The 23201-nt window shown below is 38.6% G+C and overlaps 2 protein-coding genes across 4 annotated transcripts in view; one reads left to right on the top strand and one right to left on the bottom strand.

Moving 5' to 3' along the window:
* Window positions 1-9225, top strand: part of IL7 (interleukin 7) — a 60318-nt gene extending 51093 nt beyond the window's left edge. Inside the window, exons 4-5 of one of the 2 annotated variants that reach the window (XM_081110970.1) lie at window positions 5098-5151; window positions 8057-9225. In XM_081110970.1, the coding sequence (XP_080967096.1) occupies window positions 5098-5151; window positions 8057-8176 (174 nt within the window). In that variant the 3' untranslated portion in view covers window positions 8177-9225. The remainder of the gene's footprint in view (window positions 1-5097; window positions 5152-8056) is intronic. The other variant, XM_081110969.1, reaches the window with a different exon arrangement.
* A 3501-nt stretch (window positions 9226-12726) lies between these two features.
* The window catches only part of ZC2HC1A (zinc finger C2HC-type containing 1A), a 58946-nt gene continuing 48471 nt past the window's right edge, over window positions 12727-23201 (bottom strand). For both annotated transcript variants that reach the window (XM_081111455.1, XM_081111456.1), the window contains one exon: window positions 12727-15299. In XM_081111455.1, coding sequence (XP_080967581.1) covers window positions 15134-15299 — 166 coding nt within the window. In that variant the 3' untranslated portion in view covers window positions 12727-15133. The remainder of the gene's footprint in view (window positions 15300-23201) is intronic.

The following is a 23201-nucleotide window of genomic DNA, read 5'->3' as shown; positions in this document are numbered from 1 at the left end:
GTAAATTTTTATCACTAAAACCTATTAATATTTTTAATCCACATATGTATAGATTTATAAAAACTCATAGCAAATAAAACAGGTAAAATGTATTTAACAAATATCTTTCTCATTAACACTGGACATATACACTGAGTGGCCAGATTATTATGACCACCTGATGTTTGTAGGCAAATTAGCTGAACACTGCATCATATGGAAGATGGAAGCCGAAGGCCTGTTTCAACACCTTTGCTGTCTGCTGTTACCAAGATAAAACATCTCCAATTCGCACAGGAACACAAGGATTGGACAGTCAAGCATTGGAAAAAAGTCATGTGGTCCGATGAATCACATTTCCAGTTGCATCATGCAGATGGCAGAGTGAGAATTTAGTGGAAACAGCATGAAAGCATGCACCCCACATGCATGAGTAGAACCCTTCAAGCTGGTGGGGGCAGTGTTATGGTTTGGGGCATGTTTTCCTGGCATGATTTGGGCCCTTTAATTTGTGTGGAACAACGTCTGAATAGCACAACATACCTAAGTATCGTTGCTGATCAAGTTCATCCTATCATGTTGCTGGTGTATCCCAATGGAGATGGCTTCTTCCAACAAGACACTGCGCCATGCCACAGCGCTAGTATTGTGCCGGAGTTTCAAGAACATGAGGGAGACTTTACCTTGCTTAGGTGGCCCCCACAATCACCAGATCTCAATCCAATTGAGCATTTGTGGGATGAAGTTAAAAGAGCCATCCTGCAGCTGGTTCCACAACCATCAAACTCACAGAACTGGACAGTGCTATTCATCAGGCATGATGTCAGATTCCTTGCATCACCCTTCAACATCTCGTGGAGTCAATGCCAAGAAGAATTGCCACAGTATTGAAGGCAAAAGGTGGCCCAATGAAGTACTGATGGGATGGTCATAATAATCTGGCCACTCAGTGTATGTGACCAACAATTTTCTATTTCTTTGTTTCAATAATTTTGATAAGTATCGGGCTAATTTTTCCCTACTGCCTGCTAGCGGTTGTTAAGCAAACAAAACAAAAAAAAAAATTGGAAAAGATTATCTTGAGTGTAGAAAGTTTCTTAATCTATAAAATGAAGGGAAAATAATAGTATACATTATAGGCTACTGACGATTAAGTGGCATAACTCATGTAAAATGCTTAGGATCAAAAAGGTTTCAATAAGTGTTATATTATTATTACAATTAACCTCCTCTTCAGGAATTTTACCAGCTGCCACACAAAGCCAAAAGGTTTCTTATGATTTTTTAAAAGAAAATTTTTAGGATAGAAAAAGGGTTGTGTGTTATTTTTTAATACCAGTAGTTGCCCACAGCTCAAGTGGTAAAACTGTTTTTGCGCCCTACTGGTAGTGATGACAAAGATGACATAAGTTGAACCAGTTCCCTTATCATGTGTTAGGTACACAATGCCAGCCAGTCTCCTCCTGGTGTCCTGGGTTTGCCAAGCTTATTTCCCATTTTGTCCCCTTACTTATGTTAGTCTCTTTTCTATAATTCTGATCTGCCCTGTTCTACATCCTTCAAGGCCACACTCAAGATTCATGAAGACTTCATAGTCTAGCCTACCAGCTCTTAATCCTTATTCATAGTGATATCAAACTACTGTCTAATGCAAGAAAGGCCAATAGGTTCATTGTTGCTTACACATCCAAATGCTTAGTAATGCCTGTTGGAAACACCATGTTGTGTATTAGCCTCACGTCAAGGCTCAACTGAAAAACTGCAGACAAACTAGTGATATCACCTCTTCCCCTAGGAAGGGTAGGGGTTATGGGTATGCTATGTATTTGCAATCCCTTCTCTCATGTGCTGAGCTTTGCATGGATCACCATGTTCCAAAATCAACTAACTGTCAAGAAGGAAAACACAAATGATTTATTCTTGAAATTAAATAAAATTATGTCACAAAACTAACCTGATACAATCTGCATTTTTCTTAAAATGATAAGGTAAGATATTAAATACAGTCAGCTACATTGACTTTTCTTCATGAGTCAGGTCTGCATGTACTATTGATTATTTCATTTTGCTTCTGATAGATAAAGCATAATAAAATGTATGGTCAGGATTTCACAATTTAATGATGACTTTATTTTCATATTAATTAAAATTCTAGTGTTGTGTTACTATACCCTTCTGTATTAGGTTTTTTACTTTATTTATTTATTTATTTATTTATTTATTTATTTATTTAAATTTATCTTTATTTTTGAAAACATCGCAGATTTCCCACCTTCCCATATATTAGTTTTTCATGCCTCACAGCCATTAAGACAGTGCTGGGCATACCTGCAGGATCCAGGGTATTCGGAAGATAATCTCTCCTGCTCCTTCCTTTTCCCTCATCCTCATACAGGCATACCTCGGAGATATTGTGGGTTCAGTTCCAGACCACCCCAAAAGAGCGAGTCACTGAATTATTTTTTGTTTCCTAGTGTATATAAAAGTCATGTTTACACTGCATTGTACTCTATTAAGTGTGCAATAACATTATGCCTAAAGATGTACATGCCTTAATTTAAAAATACTTTATTGCAAAAAAATGCTAAACATCATCTGAGCCTTTGAGTGGTAATCTTTTGCTGCTGGCGGGTCTTGTCTTGATGTTGATAGTTACTGACTGATGGGGGGGGGTGTTGCTGTAGGTTGAAGAGGCTGTAGCAATTTCTTAAAATAAGACAACAATGAAGTTTGTCACATCAATCGACTCTTCCTTTCATGAGTGATTCCTCTGTCCCATGTGATGTTGTTTGAGAGCATTTTACCCACATAGAGCTTCTTACAAAATGGGAATCAGTCTTCTCAGATCTTGCTGGTGCTTTATCAACTAAGTTTATGTCATATTGTAAGTCCTTTGTTGTCATTTCAACACTCTTCACAGCACCTCCACCAGGAGTAGATTCCATTACTTAACCCTACGGAGCAACTTCTCAGCCATTAAGGCTTTGTCATGAGATGCAGCAATTCAGTCCCATCTTCAGGCTCCACTTCTAATTCTAGTTCTCGCCATTTCCACTGCATATGCAGTTCCCTCCTCCATTGAAGTCTTGAACCCTGAAAAGTCATCCATGAGGGTTAGAAACAACTTCTTCCAAAGTCCTGTTAATGTCGATATTTTGACCTTGTCCCATGAGTCATGAATGTTCTTACTGGCATCTGGAATGGTGAATCCTTTTCCAGGTTTTCCATTTACTTTGCCCAGATCCATCAGAGGAATCACTATCTATGGCAGCTACAGCCTTTTGACAGGTATTTCTCTTTTTTAAAAAAATATATTTTATTGATTTTTTACAGAGAGGAAGGGAGAAGGATAAAGAGTTAGAAACGTCGATGGGAGAGAAACATCTATCAGCTGCCTCCTGCACACTTCCTACTACGGATATGCCTGCAACCAAGGTACATGCCCTTGACCGGAATCAAACCTGGGACCCTTCAGTCTGCAGGCCGACGCTCAATCCACTGAGCCAAACCAGTTAGGGCTTGACAGGTATTTCTTAAATAATAAGACTTGCAAGTTGAAATTACTCCTTGTTCCATGGACTGCAGAATGGATGTTAACAGGTATGAAAACAACATTAAACTTGTTGTCTAGTTCCATCAGAGCTCTTGGATGGCCAGGTGCATTGTCCATGAGCAGTAGTATTTCAAAGGGAATCTTTTTTCCTGAGCAGTAAGTCCTAACAATTGGCTTAAAATATTCAGCAAACCGTGTTGTGAACCGATGTGCTGTCACCAGGGCTTTGTTGCATTTAAAGAACACAGGCAGAGTAGATTGAACGTAATTCTTAAGGGCCCTAGGATTTTCAGAATGGAAGCTGAGCACTGGCTTCAACTTAAAGTCACCAGCGACATTAGCCCCTAACAAGAGAGTCAGCCTTTGAAGCTCTGAAGCCAAGCATTGGCTTTTCCTCTCTAGCTGTGGAAGTCCTAGTTGTCATCTTCTTCCAAATGAGTGTGTTTCATCCACATTGAAATCTGTTGTTTAATGCAGCATCTTCGGTAATTATCTGAGCTCGATCTTCTGCATAGCTTGCTGCAGCTTCTACACCAGCATCCACTGCTTCACCTTGCACTTTATGTTATGGAGAGGACTTCTTTCCTTAACCTCATAAACCAACCTCTGCAGCTTCAGAATTTCCTTCTGCAGCCTCCTCACCTCTCAGCCTTCATAGGATTGAAGAGTTAGGGCCTTGCTCTGGATTAGACTCTGGCTTGAGGGAATGTTGTGGCTTGACCCTCTATCCAGACCACCAAAACTTTCTCCAGATCAGCAATAAGGCTGTTTGGCTTTCTTATCATTCATCAGTTCACTGGAGTAAGCGCTTTTAATTTCCCTCAAGGACATTCCTATTGCTTTCACAATTTGGCTAACTTTGGAGCAAGAGGCCTAGCTTTCAACCCACTTGGCTTTCGACATGCCTTCCTCCCTAAGCTTAGTCATGTCTATCTTTTGATTTACAGTGAGATATGCAACTCTTCCTTTCACTTGAACTCTTAGCGGCCATTGTAGGGTTATTAATTGTGTCTCAGGGGATGAGGAGGCCCAGGGAAAGGGAGTGAGATAGAGGAATGGCTGGTCAGGACACAGTATTTATCAGTCAAGTTCACCATTTTATATGGGTACAGTTCATGGCGCCCCACAACAATTGCAATAGTAACATCAAAGATCACTGATAACAGATCACCATAACAAATATAATAATGGAAAAGCTTGAAATATTGAAAGAATTACCAAAATGTGACACAGAGATACAAAGTAAACTAATGTTGGAAAAATGGCGCTGATAGACTTGCTCAATGCAGGGTGGCCACAAACCTTCAATTTGTAAAATGAAAAAAAATAAAAAACACACCATGCAATTATATGGGGAGTGCAATAAAGTAACACATAATAAAACGAGGTATGCCTGTATTCTACTTCTAAATAAAATGAGTATCTGCTAACAACAAATAATTGAAAGTAGATTCTCAAAAAGATTAGATGAGCTGAGAGTAATATACAAAAATTAGCAATAACATTAATGGGAGAAGCAATAAAGAATTAATATTCAATGTTGTAAATGTAATTTTGTTTTTAAGGATAAAGAAAAGAAACAACCTTCCTTGGGTGAAGTCCAACCCACTAAGAATTTGGTGAGAATAATTGTATAATTTTCTTCCTTTATCAGTTTTTTATTTAACTTAATTTCTTAATGTTTCTCTCTGAATTTTCTTTTTTATAGTTGGTTTTGAAAATATTTTATAATGTTATTAAAAGTAGCACGAAGGTACTTCTTTGAAATTGCATCCCTTTAAACTGTTTTTTTCTTTAAAAAACACTATTTTATTTTACTTTATATCATTTTTTAATTTTATTGGATTGACATTGGTCAACATGAACAAACAGGTTTCATGGTTTCATGTGTAGGGTTTCATGTTACAAAATTTCAATATGGCATCATGTGCCCACCATCCAAACCACTATTTTAAAATAAAAGAAGCTAGGGGAAATATCAGAGCATTGATTTTTTTTTAGAAAGCAACAAAATTGAAACATCACTAGGTAATAGACAAAACATGAATTAAGTATATAGGAGAAAGTAAACTAGAAAACAAGCATATGAAGAAAAAAAGCCATCCTTATTCCTTAGTAAAGAAATAAAAATTTAACATGAGAACCTATTTTATACCTATTTTATTAGTAGAGAGTATACAATATATACTATAGGTATATGTGAATATTCTACATTTATAGATCATCTTTATATTACTTATCCTGTATAATAAAAGGCTAATATACAAATAGACCGAATGGTGGAATGACAGGTCGCTATGATGCACACTGACTACCAGGGGGCAGACGCTCAATGCAGGAGTTGCACCCTGGTGGTCAGTGCACTCCCACAGCGGGAGCGCCACTCAACCAGAAGCCAGGCTGACAGCTGGTGAGCACAGCAGCAGTGGCGGGAGCCTCTCCTGCCTCCATGGCAGGCAGGCGTTCCCCCAAGGGGTCCCGGACTGCGAGAGGGCACAGGCCAGGCTGAGGGACCCACCCCTCCAGTGCACAAATGTCAAGCAGTGGGCCTCTAGTATTAAATATTTATACTAACAGATACTATTGCACAAAATTATATAGCAATATAAAAATAAATATGAATGAAAAACTCAGGATAATGAAATTTGATTAAACATTAAATTGATATCAATATTAATTAGGAAAGGACATGTAAAAATGGATGCACCTGGTTCATAAGAGTGATGGGTTCTCCTTTCATATTTCCATTATTATTATAACTAGAGGCCTGTTGCATGAAAAGATTCGTGCCATAGGCCTTCCTTTCCCCTGGCTGCCAGCACCGGTTTTCCTCCGGCACCCGGGACCCAAGCCTTTGCTCCGGCCGGAGCTGCCTTCAAGCCGTCACTGCTTGGGCCAGAGCCGCCTTCAAGCCTTCGCTCCGCCGCTTCACGCCTATGTATGCAAATTAGCCGCCATCTTTGTTGGTGGTTAATTTGCATATCTCCCTGATTAGCCAATGAGAGGCGTAGCGAAGGTACGGTCAATTACCATGTTTGTCTATTATTAGATAGGATGTCATTTGAGCAATAGATACATGGGAGCATGAAAATCCCGTGCTCCTTTTAGAGAAGGGGGCTAGCTTGCTTACCTGGGACTCAGGAAGCCTAGGAATCCCACTTGAACTAGCAGCGTTGAAATGAACACATGAGCAATTTAAACACACTGAGGGCTTCTGGGTAAGAACACATGGGTGGTGGGCATGCAGTGCATCATAGAAACATACACTTGAAACCTACACAATCTTATTAACCAATGTCTACCCCAATAAATGTAATTTTTAAAAAAGAAAGGACATGAGAACAACACCAGACAAGAAAAACTGGGAAAGATATAGAAGGGAGATACCATCTGTGTTCTCAGGATTACAGAAATAAAATGGTTCTTCACTTATGTCTTTTTAATGAATGTTCACTCTTGGTCTCTGAAGAAAAGTCATGAAATTCTCACATCCATGTATTTCCCATCTGCTTGGTTACATAAACTCAAATATGTACTCTTTAAATATGTCCTGGGACCCTCACTAAAAAATCCATGAGAAATTTTCCTTCATAATTATCTTTGATATCTGTTGTCAAATTTTTTTAAGGATATTTCAAGGCCGTGTGTTAATGTTATTCAACACACACCTAAAAGAGACCCAAATCTGTGCCTTAACTAAAAATAGAACAACTGAGCTCAAGATCCAGTCATTACACTTACCTGACATGTGACCATAGCGGCTTATTTACCCTCCTTGCGGCTCTTCCCTCATCTGTGAAAGGAGGCAAAATCAGCAATTTCATAGAGTCAAGTAGATACAATGAAAGAATGTGAAGCACAACATCTGACCTATAAAATACCGTGACTGGTTGTAATCTCAGGAAGGTTCCCTGCCCTGTCCCAGCCCCACTTCCAGTGGCTCATGGGAGTATAAGAGTATCAGCAAGGCTGCTCCTTGCTCCTCTCTTCCATGGGAGGTACCTCTTTCTCCGCTCTCCAGAGGCTGTACAGGAAACTGTAGGATTTTCATCAACAAATGACAGTTAGCTCATGAGGTGGGTGCAGACCGATGGTAGGGTGGACCTTCGGGCACATGCTCACTCAGGTAGATCCTTAGTCATCATCTTTGCTAAAATACGCTGCCTGTTTTCAGTGCTAACTATTACTTCCACACAAAAATATGTTTTCCCATATTAAAAAACCTAATTAATTTACAAATACCCTTCTCACAAAAATTTAAATAGCATTCTTGTCCTGTTGTAGCCACCAGGCATCGCTCTTTAATGAATTCTAAATCTTAAACCACAACAACATTGAATTTCCTACATATCATCCCAACTAGAGTTAGAAATCACAGGTTTAAAGTATGATGCAAGATTCTCCTATCCCATGACACAGAATTTTCAGTAGAACCTAAGATGGTGGAAATTAAAGATTGAATATTTGAAAACATGTATTTTTATAAAAATGTGAACTTAAAACTTTTTTTGCATATTTCTGTAGGAAGAGAAAAAATCTTCAAAGGGACAGAAAAAACAGGATGAAATGTGTTTCCTCATGATACTACTAGAAAAGATAAAAACTTGCTGGAATAAAATTTTGAGTGGCACTAAAGAACATTGAAATGTATGGCGTGACAATATAAAGACGTGAACTTTAGTTGCATCCCTCAAGAATTGATCTGCTCATGCAATTTTCCGGGGTAGAACGCCTCCCAGAAATTACTGAATGCACCTGGTAAAAATGGGTTAGAGCAATTGAGAAATACATGCTGTGGTACTAGAAGGACACAAACAATGGAACGGAACGCTGCAATCAACAGACTATTTCCTATGTGTGTGCACATGCGTCAGCTGGTGTTAATTTGGGGCTGATTTTTGTAAGACGATCCATGTAAGGTATTAGCTGCAATAATCCTTTTTAGACCTGTTAAAAATGTTCAGGAGACATGTAAAATCTGTGGTGTATATAAAGGTTACAAGGATTAAAAATGAGCTTTGCTTTATTTCTTTATGGCCTACTATGCATCAGTATAATGCAATGAGTGTGGATAGTGTCATCTTCTGGCAGAGTTGACAGTGAGGTATGGATAATGCCCAAGAGAACAAGTCATGTATCTTAAAGCAGAAACGTAAAGGAGTCCAAGATGCTTTAAGAGGCATGTGACTGTGTAGTACATTGCCTCCAGTAGATGGCATAGCAAATGTCCTAAAATGAAAACAAAGAATAATTTCACAAAATAGGAAGTCACCTGTTTTAAGGCTGCTAAGCCATAGTACCAAGTTTCTTCTGTCATTTACATGTAATAAAACTTGTCTAAATGAGTTTGCAATTTGGGAAGTATATTTTTAAGAGAATAATATATGTTGCCTTTTAATTAATAGAGTGTGTATATTTAATTTTGACACTATATCTGTATATAAAAATATTTTCATACAGTATTACGAACAAATTACTTGCTTTGGATAACATTTCTCCTTTGATAATAAATGACCTATGTATTAACACTGTCAGATTCACTTAATCTCAACAGAACTTTTTTCCCAGTTTTATTGGGAAATATTTGACATACATCACTGTATATGTTTAAGGTATCCGATATGATGATTTGTTTTACATATATTGTGAAATGATTAACACGATAAGGTCAGCTAACATCCATATTCTCATATAATAAAAAGAAAAGAAAGAAAAAAACTGTTTTCTCTTTATGATGAGAACTTATAGGACTTACTCTTAACAATTTTCCTGTGTTGCGTACAGCAATGTTAGCTAGTCATCATGTTGTACATCCCTGGGATTTAGTTATCTTATAACTGGACCTTTGTACCTTTTGACCACCTGCCTCCAGCGTCTCCCTCCCGCTATCCTCTATGTCTGGTGTCTTTTTTTTAATACATTTTTATTGATTTCAGAGAGGAAGGGAGAGGGAGAGATAGAAACATCAGTGATGAGAGAATCATTGATCGGCTGACTCCCGCACACCCCCTACTGGGGATCAAGTCTGCAGCCCGGGCATGTGCCCTTGACCAAAATCGAACACAGGACCCTTTAGTCCGCAGGCTGACACTCTATCCACTGAGCCAAACCAGCCAGGGCTGTGTCTGGTGTCTTTTAATACAAGCTTTTATTTTTAGGTTCCACATGTGAGATCATACAATATTTGTCTTTCTGTCTGACTTATTTTACTTAACATAATGTCTTCAAAGTCCATCCATGTTGCCACAAATGGTAGGATTTCCTCATTTTTATGGCTGAATAATTCATCCACTAAAAGACACTTAGATTTTCCCATGCCTTGGCTATTGTGAACAATGCTGCTATGAATATGGAGGTAGTTATCATTTTGAGTTAGTGCTTTGGATATATTCCTGGAAGTGGAATTTCTGGATCATATGGCAGTGGTTTTTAATTTTTTAAGCTCTTCCATACTGTTTTTCACAGTGGCTGAACTGATTTACAGTCCCACCAACTGTGCACGTGGGGTACCTTTTCTCCACCTCCTCACCAGCATCTGTTACCTCTTGTCTTTTTTATGATGGCCATTCTAACAAGCACCAGGTGATATCTCATTGTGATTTCAATTTGAATTTCCCTAATGACTAGTGAGCCAACAGGATTTTTTTAAGGCGAGATTTTTAATATTGCCCTATTTGGTCTCTTTCACTGAACACATAACCTTTAATACCTTATTACCAAGAACGTACACGTACTATTAAACGGGTTCTGCTAAATATTTTTCCATAATTCCAATTATTCCATCAAGAAGTATATATCTTATAAATAAAACTAGAGGCCCAGTGCACAACATTTGTGCACTTGGGGCGGGAGGGGTCCCTCAGCCCAGCCTGCGCCCTCTCACAGTCCAGGACCCCTCAGGGGATGTCTGACTGATGGCTTTTAGTCGGACATCCTTAGCACTGCCACAGAGGCAGGAGAGGCTTCCACCACCACCGCTGCGCTCACCAGCCATGAGCCTGGCTTCTGGCTGAGTGGTGGGGAGCACACTGACCACCAGGGGGCAGCTCCTGTGTTGAGCATCTGCCCCCTGGTGGTCAGTGTGCATCATAGGGACCGGTCATTCTGCTGTTTGGTCAATTTGCATATTAAAGTTTTATTATATAGGATGACTAGGTTATGAAGCATGAATATTTTTAAAGCTTTTAAAGTAAATTTAGTCAGCTTTTAAAAATGTATTATCAATTTCTATTTCTGTCAGCATATAAGGTCTTTCATCTTCATGCCCCGTGGCAGTTTTCAGTTTCTTTATAAGACTGTTGGTTTGATGAATAAAATCAGCACTTCTCTGTGGAGTACACTCAGCAATCCTGGCAACCTCCTATTCCCAGCCTCATGGCTGCAAATTCACAATAGGATGGAAAGTGAGGTGCTTGGGCAAATAGAGAAAAGGGAAGGGAAAAGGGAAGGGTTACGTGAGATAGAGTGAACTGATGTGTCATCGGTAACTTTTATGCAAAGGCACTTTTTCTGAGTCACCAAGACACTGGAAGTCAGCCGCGTTTTGCAGCTCTCGTGGACCCACCACACACGCATCCTTTCCACGGCCACTTGCCTTTCCCTCCGAAGGTGGTTGGTACGGCTCTTGCTCACAGCCCTCCGGTCTCCTCCCGAGCACTGGGACAGGGAAGAAAAACAGAAAATGGAATGGTTGGCTGTCTAACTTGTGATAAGAAAGCTGCATTTTCAACACTTCTGCAATATTTTGTTCTTGCTTTTACAATATAGAAAATCCTATTAAAATAAATCCTTGCTTGTCCCAAGTTGTAGTTGTCTGTATATCTACCAACTTCTCCAAATAAATGATCAACTTTAGGACAGAAATTAATCACATCTTATTTCTCTTAATACTTCATAGAAGGAAGACCATATTTAACATATTTTAAGTGTATATGAAGCTTTAGTTTTGTGCATGTTACGTTAGGCTAAGCGTTTTACCTCCTATTTAAATTGATGTCACTGTCACATGTTAAAGTTAGGCCAGATGATTGGAAAAAAGGCCTTATTTTAAAGATTACACAACTGTACAACTAAGATAAAATATTAAAGTAATAGAACAAGGAATATTTGGTAATGTGCATGAGTAATACATTAGAGATATATAATTGCTAACAAAATTTAAGGTAAATATTAAATACTTCTATCAATTATAAGCACGCTGGTGCCCAAAATGAGCTAGACTAGGTTTCTAAGAAATCAACAGATGGGTTATGAAATCCAAAAACCTCTCTCTTACAAATCTCTGTAATTCCATGCTCCCATCCCCACTCAGATATTCATGCTTATGTTGCTGAGGAGCTTTTAAAATAATGGAGGGCTGGTAATATTAACCTAAAGCACCCCCTAGCGGCAAAATAAAAACCAATCCACATACAGTTTTACAGCCAAGCAAAACTGTATGTAATCAATGAGTATCGACAGTAACAATTGAAAAAAAAAAAAGTTAAGTGAGACTAAAAATGAGTGTGGCTATCATTAACTCCGTTTTAATGACTCTCCACTGCCCTATTAAATAATGCAGACAGTTGGAAAATCAGCCTATCTTCTATCTCAGTACTAAAAATATACTTAACCATATAAAATACCTACACCTGCAATGCAAATAGACAGGAGTTCTATCACTTTTTCATTCCCTGAGCCTCTCTACTCATGGTAACAATATTCACTTCTAGCCTACAGAAAACTGAGTATGAATTAAACATGTCTAATCTGATGTTTTCACTGGAGGTAACTCCTGTTATAATTTTAAGCATGATGGTCTAAATTAGACTCTAAGTTAGTAAGTATTCATCACAGATGAATACGTTTGCCATTCAATTGTGTGTTACCTAATTAGAAATACTCAATGTGTTTTAACCTGGACTTCACTAAATGTTTTCAATTGCTAGATTTTATTGGCTATGAAGAGAATGTTTCAATACCTTAATCTGTGACAAACCTTTAAGGTCAAAAACACTTCAATAAAATAGTAATAATTTCTTTGACAGCTAATGGCCACAAAAATCTGCTCATTTTCAAAACTCTGACTTTTAAAACTCTTACATTTTGACGTCAAAGATTTTCTTTGTTTCTTTGTCTTCCTATCTTTCTACCTACGTCTGGCTAAAAGATAAGACATCAATGAAAACCAACTAGCAACTTTTTTGCTTCATGTCTTTATTGAATAGGTGCAAAAATGAAAACTTATTTGTAATAAAACCCATAGAATGAACAGGAGACAACAGCAATTATAATAATCTTATTTTTCAAGCTAATAATTTTAAAAATAATGTGTAAGAAATTTTTTATGTTTTAATTTAAGCTTACAATCTTTTAAATTCTACCACACTGGCAAATGCTTGTGAGAATAAATAAAAATAAATGATGCATAGATCTAGGAAAATTTCTTAAAAACCAAACTAATGCATGACAAATCAATGTGAAAATGACATATGCAAGTAATATAAAAACATATTTAAATATTGTCATAACATGTTTCATAATTCATGAAACTCTTTTGACCAACATAACTGAATAAAGACAACCAGAAATAAATTAATAAAAATTCAGGATTGAAACTCTAATGCAAGTAAAATGACAATTCCCATTACATTGTTTATACCCCCTGCCTGAATGAAAAGAACAACTTATGAATAAAATTATAAAGTATAAGCATAAATAAATTTCAGGAAACTGTATAAGCCACGAATTTCTACATTGATCCTTATAGTTTAACAGAATCAAAAATAATAAGCTAGGAACTGCCTATAAAAGATTTGCTTAAATATTTATAATAGAGTTGTTAGGCTTGATTCAACAGAAATTACTACTGAATCACTGAATATGGCTACACAAGCAAAGAGATTTACTACTACATACTATGCTACACTGAGTGTGACAATGATTACATGATGTATTTTAGCCAAAGTAAAGGAGGATAATTAAATTTTTGTGAATGCTTAATTACATAAGTCAGGTATGCAAAGCAATACATTTTCAGTGGCTTTTATTGTGATGTGAATGGTATTTCAACATGAAAAACTAAAAAGAAAATGTGAGTAGGAAAACTTAGATATTCTCTTAACCTACTCATAACTACATCTAACTATACTTCAAGAGACTAAAATTCAAATTCTTTTACCTGCATGCCCTCCACTGATAATTATTACCAAAATTATTACTTATTTGGTGAGGTGGTTTGTTTTAAAATCCACTAAAGTAATTTATTCTACATTCCGATGCATAGAAATAAACGTGAATTTGAAGAAAATTTTTGCATCTCTTATTAATTACATTTTCAAACTTTGCAAAAATGAAGTAGTAAATTAAAACTATTCCATAGCCCTAGCCAGTTTAGTGCAGTGGACAGAGCCTCAGCCTGTGGACTGAAGGGTCCCAGGTTCAATTCCAGTCAAGGGCACATGCTTCAGATGCAGGCTGCTGGCCCTGTTGGGGTGTGCAGGAGGCAAACAACCGATGTGTCTCTCTCACATCAGTGTTTCTGTCTCTTCTCTCTCCCTTTCATTCCCTTAAAAAAAAAGTCAATGGGAAAATGGGTGAGGATTAAAACATAATAATTAATAAAAATAATAATAAAACTACTCTGCCGAAGCCGGTTTGGCTCAGTGGATGGAGCGTCGGCCTGCGGGCTGAAGGGTCCCAGGTTCGATTCCGGTCAAGGGCATGTGCCTGGGTTGCGGGCACATCCCCGGTGGGGGATGTGCAGGAGGCGGCTGGTCGATGTTTCTCTCTCATCGATGTTTCTGACTCTCTATCTCTCTCTCTTCCTCTCTGTAGGAAATCAATAAAATATATTTTAAAAAAATAAAAATAAAACTACTCATTAGACATTAGGTTATAGAAAAGAACTGAAATTTGAAGATGCAGACACAGAGGTAAAAATTTCAGTTATAACTAGAATAAGATTTGTATTTTTAGCCTGTGTCTCCAAAAAGGAAATTGCATAATTACATTTTGAGAGAATGAGTAAAAATATTTAAATTATATCATCATACACTGAGTAAAGGGTAACACAGAACTTTTTTCTTTTAAAAAAAATTTATAAAATTGTTGAAGAGAACTACTGCAAAATGACCTCACATAACTAATTGCAACTAAAAATATTCTCAATTCCAAAACTCCAAGCATCCCATCCAACTATCGCGGAGACTGTCTGAAAATAGGCACCAGTAATAAAATGTTTATTCTGATTTTTTGCTCAAAGTAATGATCATCCTAAAGCCTGAAGGGCTAAGCACTAGAGTTCGAGGATTTGTACTTGATGTGTTTTCACAACAACAGAAGAGTAACACCTAAGTTAATGATTCCACTTGAAATCATTTTCCAACAGATGAGTATTTTCTTGACTGGCACAGTTTGGAATAATAGGTATTTATTATATACAGTATATGTACACATATATACACACACACCACACACATTATATAGCAAGGGGATTATGTTCCAAAAATTGCTGGAAAAAAGTGTATCAATTTTAGCACAAAATAACTAGCGGAAGTGCTCTGGCTGGAAGCAGTAACAGTCATCAAACTCTGGACTTCGCTCTTTCATTTGGGGTTTTGTTCACAGAACTATTCTTCGAATGCCACATTCACAGCAAAACTTGGCCCATTCCACAGGGTACTTAGTCCCACACTCGTGGCAGAATTTGGGTAAGTGTCCAGAGGAACTTCCTTCAAAGCCTTTCATGTTTCCACCGTTGAGTGAAGATACGTAGTCGCCATCTGGCCTGGGAAGTACAGAAAAAAGTTCACATCAGCTGTTCTCAAGTCCCATAACTCTTGGAAACAGGGCTAACATTAAGCATAACTAAAAACTTGCTTCATCTCACTTCCAGTTCAGATTAAGAAAACACTCTTATTTCTCTTAATTTATTTTTTTTTAGAATTACAGATTTCTTTATTTGAATTATGTATTTGAGGTATCCCATTTGCCAGACAGCGTAAGTTTTTTTTTAGAACTCTACTTCCTTTCTGATCTACTCTCTGAAAAACAATCTCATCTCTGAAGAAACATACTTTGTTGTGAATTTTATTACTAACAATAAAAGCTCTAGTCTTTGGAATGCACCCAGCTGTTATTTAATGATGCATAGAAAAGAATAAAACCGTAATTTGACCTTCCTTCTGCTTTTTGCCTTTACATTTCTAAATCTGTATAATCACAATGTCAAGTTTTTATTTCCTTCCTATCTTCTTACATTTTTTTTTATTTTTCAGTTACATTTAACATACAATAATATATTAGTTTCATGCGCACAACATAGTGGTTAGACATTTATGTAATTAATGTAAGTCTACTACCCATCTGACACCATAATTATTACACTAGAGGCCCGGTGCATGAAAATTCATGGACTGGGGAGGGGGGAGCCCTCATCCCAGCCTGCCACCTCTCACAGTTCAGGAGCCCTAAGGGGATATCCTACTGATGGCTTAGGCCTACTCCCCACGGGGACCGGGCCTAAGCCGCAGTCTGGCCTGCCTCTGCGGGAGGCGACCAGGCCGATCAGGAGAAGGCACCGCCCCCAGCCTGCCCTCAACCTTTGCAGCCACTGTGGCTTTGTCCGGAAGGATGCCCAGAAGGACATCCGGAAGGATGTTCGGCTGTCCGGTCTAATTAGTGTATTATGCTTTTATTATTATAGATTATTGACTACATTCTCTATGCTGCATTTTACATCCCTGCCTGCTATCTTTACTAAAGTTACTTTCTCCTTTTTCCTCTCTCTTTCTCATCCTATCTACTCTCTTCAATTAAATAAGGATAGCAGGATTCTAAATTTGCAATGTGAAATGTTCTGTTTTAGTAGTATCAGTTCACAGGAATTTATACATTAAATACAATTTCCTGCTTTCATATCCTCTTCTTAATCTTAATCTGATCAGTGCCAAGTAATTATTTTAGTTCTCTCACTCACTGTTGTTACTGCTTTTTGAAGAGTTTTGTGTCCCAAGCCCTGTATTTATGTGGTGTAGGCACTTAAACATAATTGATTAATGTTCTTGAACCAAGGCGTTTTGCTGCTTTTGGAAAACTCTAGCATCCATTTAAGATGGTTTGAAATGGGTAGTTATGGCCATAGTGCAGCTCAGATATTTTTCTTTTTCTTTTTTTTTTTACTGTTGACAGTATTACAGACAGATGTTCCCTACTTACCCCTAAGTCCCCTCTACCAAACACCCGCCCCACCCCAGGCCTACTGTATGTATCCACTGACTATGCATACATACATATATGTTCTCTAGTTATTTCTTCCCAGTCCCCCTCACTACCCTCTCCTCTGAGATCTATCAGTCAGTTCCATGCATCCTTGTCTCTGGACTTACTTTGTTCATTGATTCCACAAATAAGTGGGATCATGTGATACTTCTCTGTCCCTGACTGGCTTAATTTACTTAGCATAATACTTTCCAGGTTGCTCCATGCTGTCATAAAGGGTAAGAGATCCTTTTTTCTTTACAGCTGCATAGTATTCCATGATGTGTATGTACCACAGCTTTTTTATCCACTCATCTGCTGATGGGCACTTGGGCTGTTTACAGATCTTAGCTATCTATATATATAAAACCCTAATATTCAAATAGACCGAACGGTGGAACAACTGAACAACCGGTCGATATTACATGCACTGAACACCAGGGGGGTGTGCACAGAACATGGCAGGCGTCAGCCATGGTGGGATGGTGGAACAGGTGAACAGGGATGCCAGACCAAGGTGAAGTGCCAGTCGCTGTCATAGGGGTGAGCCTCTGGTAGTTACTGAAAATTCTTTGCTCCTGCGCACCACGGTCCTGCCTGGCACTCACACCTGCTGCTGGTGCCGGCCCCGCTTGCACCCACTGCCAGCACTAGAGCCGCCGCTCGCACCCTCTGCTAGCGCCTGGCACTGGCTCCAATCGCTCGGCACTGTCAACATGTGCGAGTGGTGGCTGCCAGCCCCTATCGCCCTTGAGGGCTTCTCCACCTCCCCCTGCTCCTGAGGGGTGATCGGGACAGCAGCTGCTGCTTGCACCCACTGCTGGCACTGGCCCCAATCGCTCCATGCCATTAGTGGGTATGAGAGGGACCGGCGCCAGCAGCACGTGGGAGTGGCAGCAGTGGCAGCAGGGCTGCCAGCAGACAGGGGACCGGGGGCTGTGGTGGGAGGGGCCAGGCGGGGGCATAGAGGTTGAGTCAAGACCTGTCCCTGCGTCCACCGTAGCCTTGTGGCCCACAGTTCAAGGTGCACGAATTTGTGCACTGGGCCCCTAGTTGTAAATAAAGCTGCTATGATCATAGAAGTGCACGTATTCTTTCTGATTGGTGTTTTGGGTTTCTTATAATATATTCCCAGAAGTGGGATTGCTAGGTCAAATGGTAGTTACATTTTTAACTTTTTTGAGGAAACTCCAAATTGTTTTCCACAGAGACTGCACCAGTCTGCATTACAACCAGCAGTATATTAGGGTTCCTTCCCCTCCACATTCTCACCAGCACTTGATGTTTGTTGATTTATTGATGGTAGCCATTCTGGCAGGTGTGAGGTGATACCACAGTGTACTTTAAATTGACATCTCTCTGATGAATAGTGACATTGAGCATTTTTTCACAAGTCTATTGGCCAATGGTATGTCCTCATTGGAGAAGTGTCTATTCCGGTCCTTTGAATTTTTTAAAAAATATATGTTTATTGATTTCAGAGAAGAAGGGAGAGAGACAGAGACAAAAACATCAGTGACAAGAGAGAATCATTGATCTGTTGCCTCCTGCAGGAGGAGAATTTAAGAGAGCTTTGGGACAACATGAAATGAAACAATGTCCGCATAATAGGGGTGCCAGAAGAAGAAGCTGAGAAAGGAATAGAAAACCTGTTTGAAGATATAAAGACATGCCAAAACCGGTTTGGCTCAGTGGATAGAGCGTCGGCTTGCGGACTGGAGGGTCCCAGGTTCGATTCCGGTCAAGGGCATGTACCTGGGTTGCGGGCACATCCCCCAGTGGGAGGTGTGCAGGAGGCAGCTGATCGATGTTCCTCTCTCATCGATGTTTCTAACTCTCTATCTCTCTCCCTTCCTCTCTGTGAAAAATCAATAAAATATATTTTAAAAAAAAAGATATAAAGACAGAAGAAAACTTCCTTGACTTGGGGAAGAAAAAGTCACAAAAGTCCAAGAAACAGAGTCCCAATAAAGATGAATCCAAAAAGACCTACACCAAGACACATCATAATTAAGTTGGCAAATGTAAAAGAGGAAGAAAGAATATTAAAGGCTGCATGAGAGGGACAGAAAGTTACCTACAAGGGATCTCCCATTAGACTATCAACTAATTTCTCAACAAAAACACATCAGGCCAGAAGGGAATGGAATGAAGTATACAAAGTGATGAAAAGCAAGGGACTGAATCCAAGACTACTCTATCCAGCAAGGCTATCGTTCAAAATTGAAGGTGAAATCAGGAGCTAGACATACAAAAAAGATTAAAAGAGTTTATTATCACCAAATTAGCAATACAAGGAATGCTAAAGGGACTGTTGTAAGAAGAATAGAAAGAGAAGAAAAAACACAGGCATAAAGAATAAAAATGGCAGCAAACAAGTACCTATCCTTTATAATAAAAAGCTAATATGCAAATCGACTGAAGCAGAACGGCCAGTCACTATGACGCGCATTGACCTCCAGAGGGCAGACGCTCAACACAGGAGCTGCCCCCTGGTGGTCAGTGCTCTCCCACAGGGAGAGGGCCACTCAGCCAGAAGCTGGGCTCATGGCTGGCAAATGCAGTAGTGGTGGTGGAAGCCTCTCCCGCCTCCACAGCAGTACTAAGGAGGTCTGACTGACAGCTTAGACCCGCTAGGGAGCAGGCCTAAGCTGTCAGTCGGACATCCCCTGAGGAGTCCTGAACTGCTGGAGGGCGCAGGATGGGCTGAGGGACGCCCCCCCTTAAGTGCAGGAATTTCATGCACTGGGCCTCTACTCAATAATAACCGTAAATGTAAATAGATTAAATGTTCCAATCAAAACACATAGGGTAGCTGAATTGATAAGAAAATATGACCCATATATATGCTGTCTACAAGACACACACCTTAGAGCAAAGGACACACACAGACTAAAACTGAAAGGATGGAAAAAATTTTCCATGCTAATGAAAATGAAAAAAAGCTGGGTAGCTTATATCTGACAAAATAGACCTCAAAGTGAAGGCCAAAGCAGGAGATAAGGAAGGCCACTTCATAATACTAAATGGATCAATACAACAAGAGGCTATAACTCTGGTACACATATATGCACCAAATATAGAAGCATCTAAATATGTTTTAAAAAACTTCTGGAGGCTATCAAGGGAGAGATTGATAGCAATACAATCATAGTAGGGGACTTTAATACCCCACTGACATCACTGGATAAATCTTTTAGACAAAAACCAATAAGGAAACAGCAATCCTAAGTGACACTCTAATTGGATCTAATTGATATCTTCAGAACATTCCACCCCAAAGCTACAAGATTACATTCTTCTCAAGTGCACATGGGACAATTTCAAAGATATACCACATGACAGAACACAAGCTAAATCTCTACAAATTCAAGAAGATTGAATAATATCAAGCATCTTCTCAGACAACAATGGCATGAAATTAGAAATCAATAAAATGCTCAAAAACAATCAAACACATGGAGGCTAAATAGCATGCTATTAAAGAATGAATGGGTTGCCAAAGAGATCAAAGAAGAAATAAAAGACACCCTAGAGACAAATGCAAATGAACACACAACAATCCAAAACCCATGGGACACAGTGAAAGCAGTCATGAGAGGGAAGTTTATAACACTACAGGCCAACCTAAAAAACAAAACAAGAAAAACTGGTAATAAGTTATCTAACGCTACAACTTAAGGAATTAGAAAGAGAACAACAAGAAAAGACTAGAATAAGTAGAAGGAAATAATAAAGACCAGTAAGGAAATAACTGACACAGACACCAAAAAAAATACAAAAGATTAATAAATCAAGAGCTGGTTCTTGGAAAGGATTAATAAGATTCATGAACCTCTAGCCAAATTCACCAGAAAACAGAGAGAGAGGACTCAACTAAACAAAATCAGAAACATAAGAGGTGAAGTAACAACTGACCCCACATAAATACAAAGGATATTAAAATACTATGAATGACTTCATTCCAATAAATAGACAAAATGGACATATTCCTAGAAAACTACCACCTTTCAAAACTCAATCAGGAAGAATCAGAAAACTTGAATAGGCCAATAATTACTAATGAAATTGAAGCAGTAACCAAAGACATCCCAGCAAACAAAAGCCTTGGTCCAGATGGATTCATAGGGGAGTTTTACCAAATGTTCAAAGAAGAACTAACACCTATCCTCCTCAAACTATTCAAAAAAATTCCAAGAAGAAGGAACACTCTTGCTATGAAGCCAGCATTACCCTAATGCCAAAATAAGATAAATACATGACAAAGAAATAGAACTACATGGCAATATCCCTGATGAACACAGACACTAAAATCCTTAACAAAATATTCTCAAATTGGATCCAACAATACATTAAAAAGATTATACAGCCAGCTGGGCTCAGTGGATAGAGCATTAGCCTGCCGAATGAAGGGTGCCAGGTTCAATTCCAGCCAAGGGCACATGCCTGGGTTGCAGGCTCGATCCCAGTAGGGAGTGTGCAGGAGGCAGCCGATCAATGATTCTCTCTCATCATTGATGTTTCTATCTCTCTCTTCTTTTCCCTTCCTCTTTGAAATCAATAAAGAAATAAATATTTTAAAAATAAATTAAAATAAGATAAAAAGATCATACATCATGACCAAGTAGAATATATTCCGGGGATGCAAAGCTGATACAATATTTGCAAATCAATAACTATGATACAGCACATAAGACAACTACAGACTACAAAACAGACTACAAGACAAAAATCATAGATTCCCCTAACCGGTTTGGCTAAGTGGATAGAGTGTCAGCCTGTGGACTGAAGAGTCCCAGGTTCAATCCTGGTCAAGGGCATGTACCTTGGCAGCTGATCGATGTTTCTCTCTCATCGATGTTTCTAACTCTCTATCCCTCTCCCTTCCTCTCTGTAAAAAATCAATAAAATGTATCTTTTTTAAAAATCATAGATCATATAAATTGATGCAGAAAAAGCATTCGAAAAATTCCAACACCCTATTTTTATAAAATTCTCAGCAAAGTGGGAATACAGGGATCATACTTCAACATAATAAAGGCCACATGACAAACCTACAGCCAACATTATACTTCATGGGCAAAAACTAAAATCATTTCCCCTAAGAACAGGAACAAGACAGGGATGCCCTCTTTCACGAGTCTTCTTCAACATAGTACTAGAAGTCCTGGCCATAGTGATCAGACAAGAAGAAACAAAAGGCATCCAAATTGGAAAGGAGGAAGTACAACTCTCATTATTCACAGATGACATGGTACTGTAAATAGAAAACCCTAAAGACTCCATCAAAAAACTACTAGATTTAATAAATGAAGTTGGAAACATAGCAGGATACAAAATCCATACCATTTTTATATACCACTAGAGGCCCAGTGCATGAAATTCGTACATGGGTAGGGTCCCTAGGCCTGGCCAGCGATCAGGGCCAATCTGTGGAGTGACGGGTGGGACAATCGGGGGACTCTGCTAGCACCTACTTTGGCTATCCTGGGGCCTGTGGGCTGGGGGCAGCTTCTGCGTTCAGCATCTGCCCCCTGGTGGTCAGTGCGCATCATAGCGACTGATCGTTCCACTGGTCATTCCATTGTTTGATCGATTTGCATATTAGGCTTTTATTATATAGGATTAGTGAACTCTCAGAAAGAGAAAATTTTTTTAAAAAATTCTATTTACCATTGCAACAAAAAAAATTAAGATACTTAGGAATAAACTTAGCCAAGAAGGTAGAAGACCTGTACTCCAAAAAACTACAGGACGATAGAGAAAGATATAAACAAATGGAAAAATATACCATGTTCATGGATGAATAGAATCAGCATCATTAAAATGTCTGTATTACCCAAAGCAATTAACAGATTCAATGCAACCTCTATTAAAATACCAACAGCATATGTCACAGACCTCGAATAAACACTCCAAAAATTTATATGGAACCAAAAAAGACCCCGAATAGTCAAAGCAATCTTGAGAAAGAAGAACAAAGTTGGAGGAATCACAATACCAGATATCAAGTTATACTACAAAGCTATTGTGCTCAAAACAGCCTAGTACTGACACAAAAACAGACATATTGATCAGTGGAACAGAGCAAAGAATGCAGAAATCGACCAAGCCACTATGCTCAATTAATATTTGATGAAGAAGGCAAGAGCATACTTTGGAGTAGAGACAGTGTCTTTAAGAAATGGTGTAGGGGAAATTGGACAAGTACATGTAAAAAAATGAAACTAGACCATCAACTTACACCATACACAAAAATAAACTTAAAATGGATAAAAAGACTTAAATGTATGACATGAAACCATAAAAGTCCTCGAAGAAACCATAGGCAACAAAATCTCAGACATCTCTTGTAGCACTCTGGAAAAGAGCATGGGCTTTTCTTAAAAAACTAAAAATGGAACTCCCATTTCACCTAGTGATCACACTT

Source organism: Myotis nattereri (genome assembly GCF_964212035.1).
Source record: "Myotis nattereri genome assembly, chromosome: 17".
Classification (NCBI taxonomy): Eukaryota; Metazoa; Chordata; class Mammalia; order Chiroptera; family Vespertilionidae; genus Myotis; species Myotis nattereri.
This window is presented reverse-complemented; position numbering and strand designations above follow the sequence as displayed.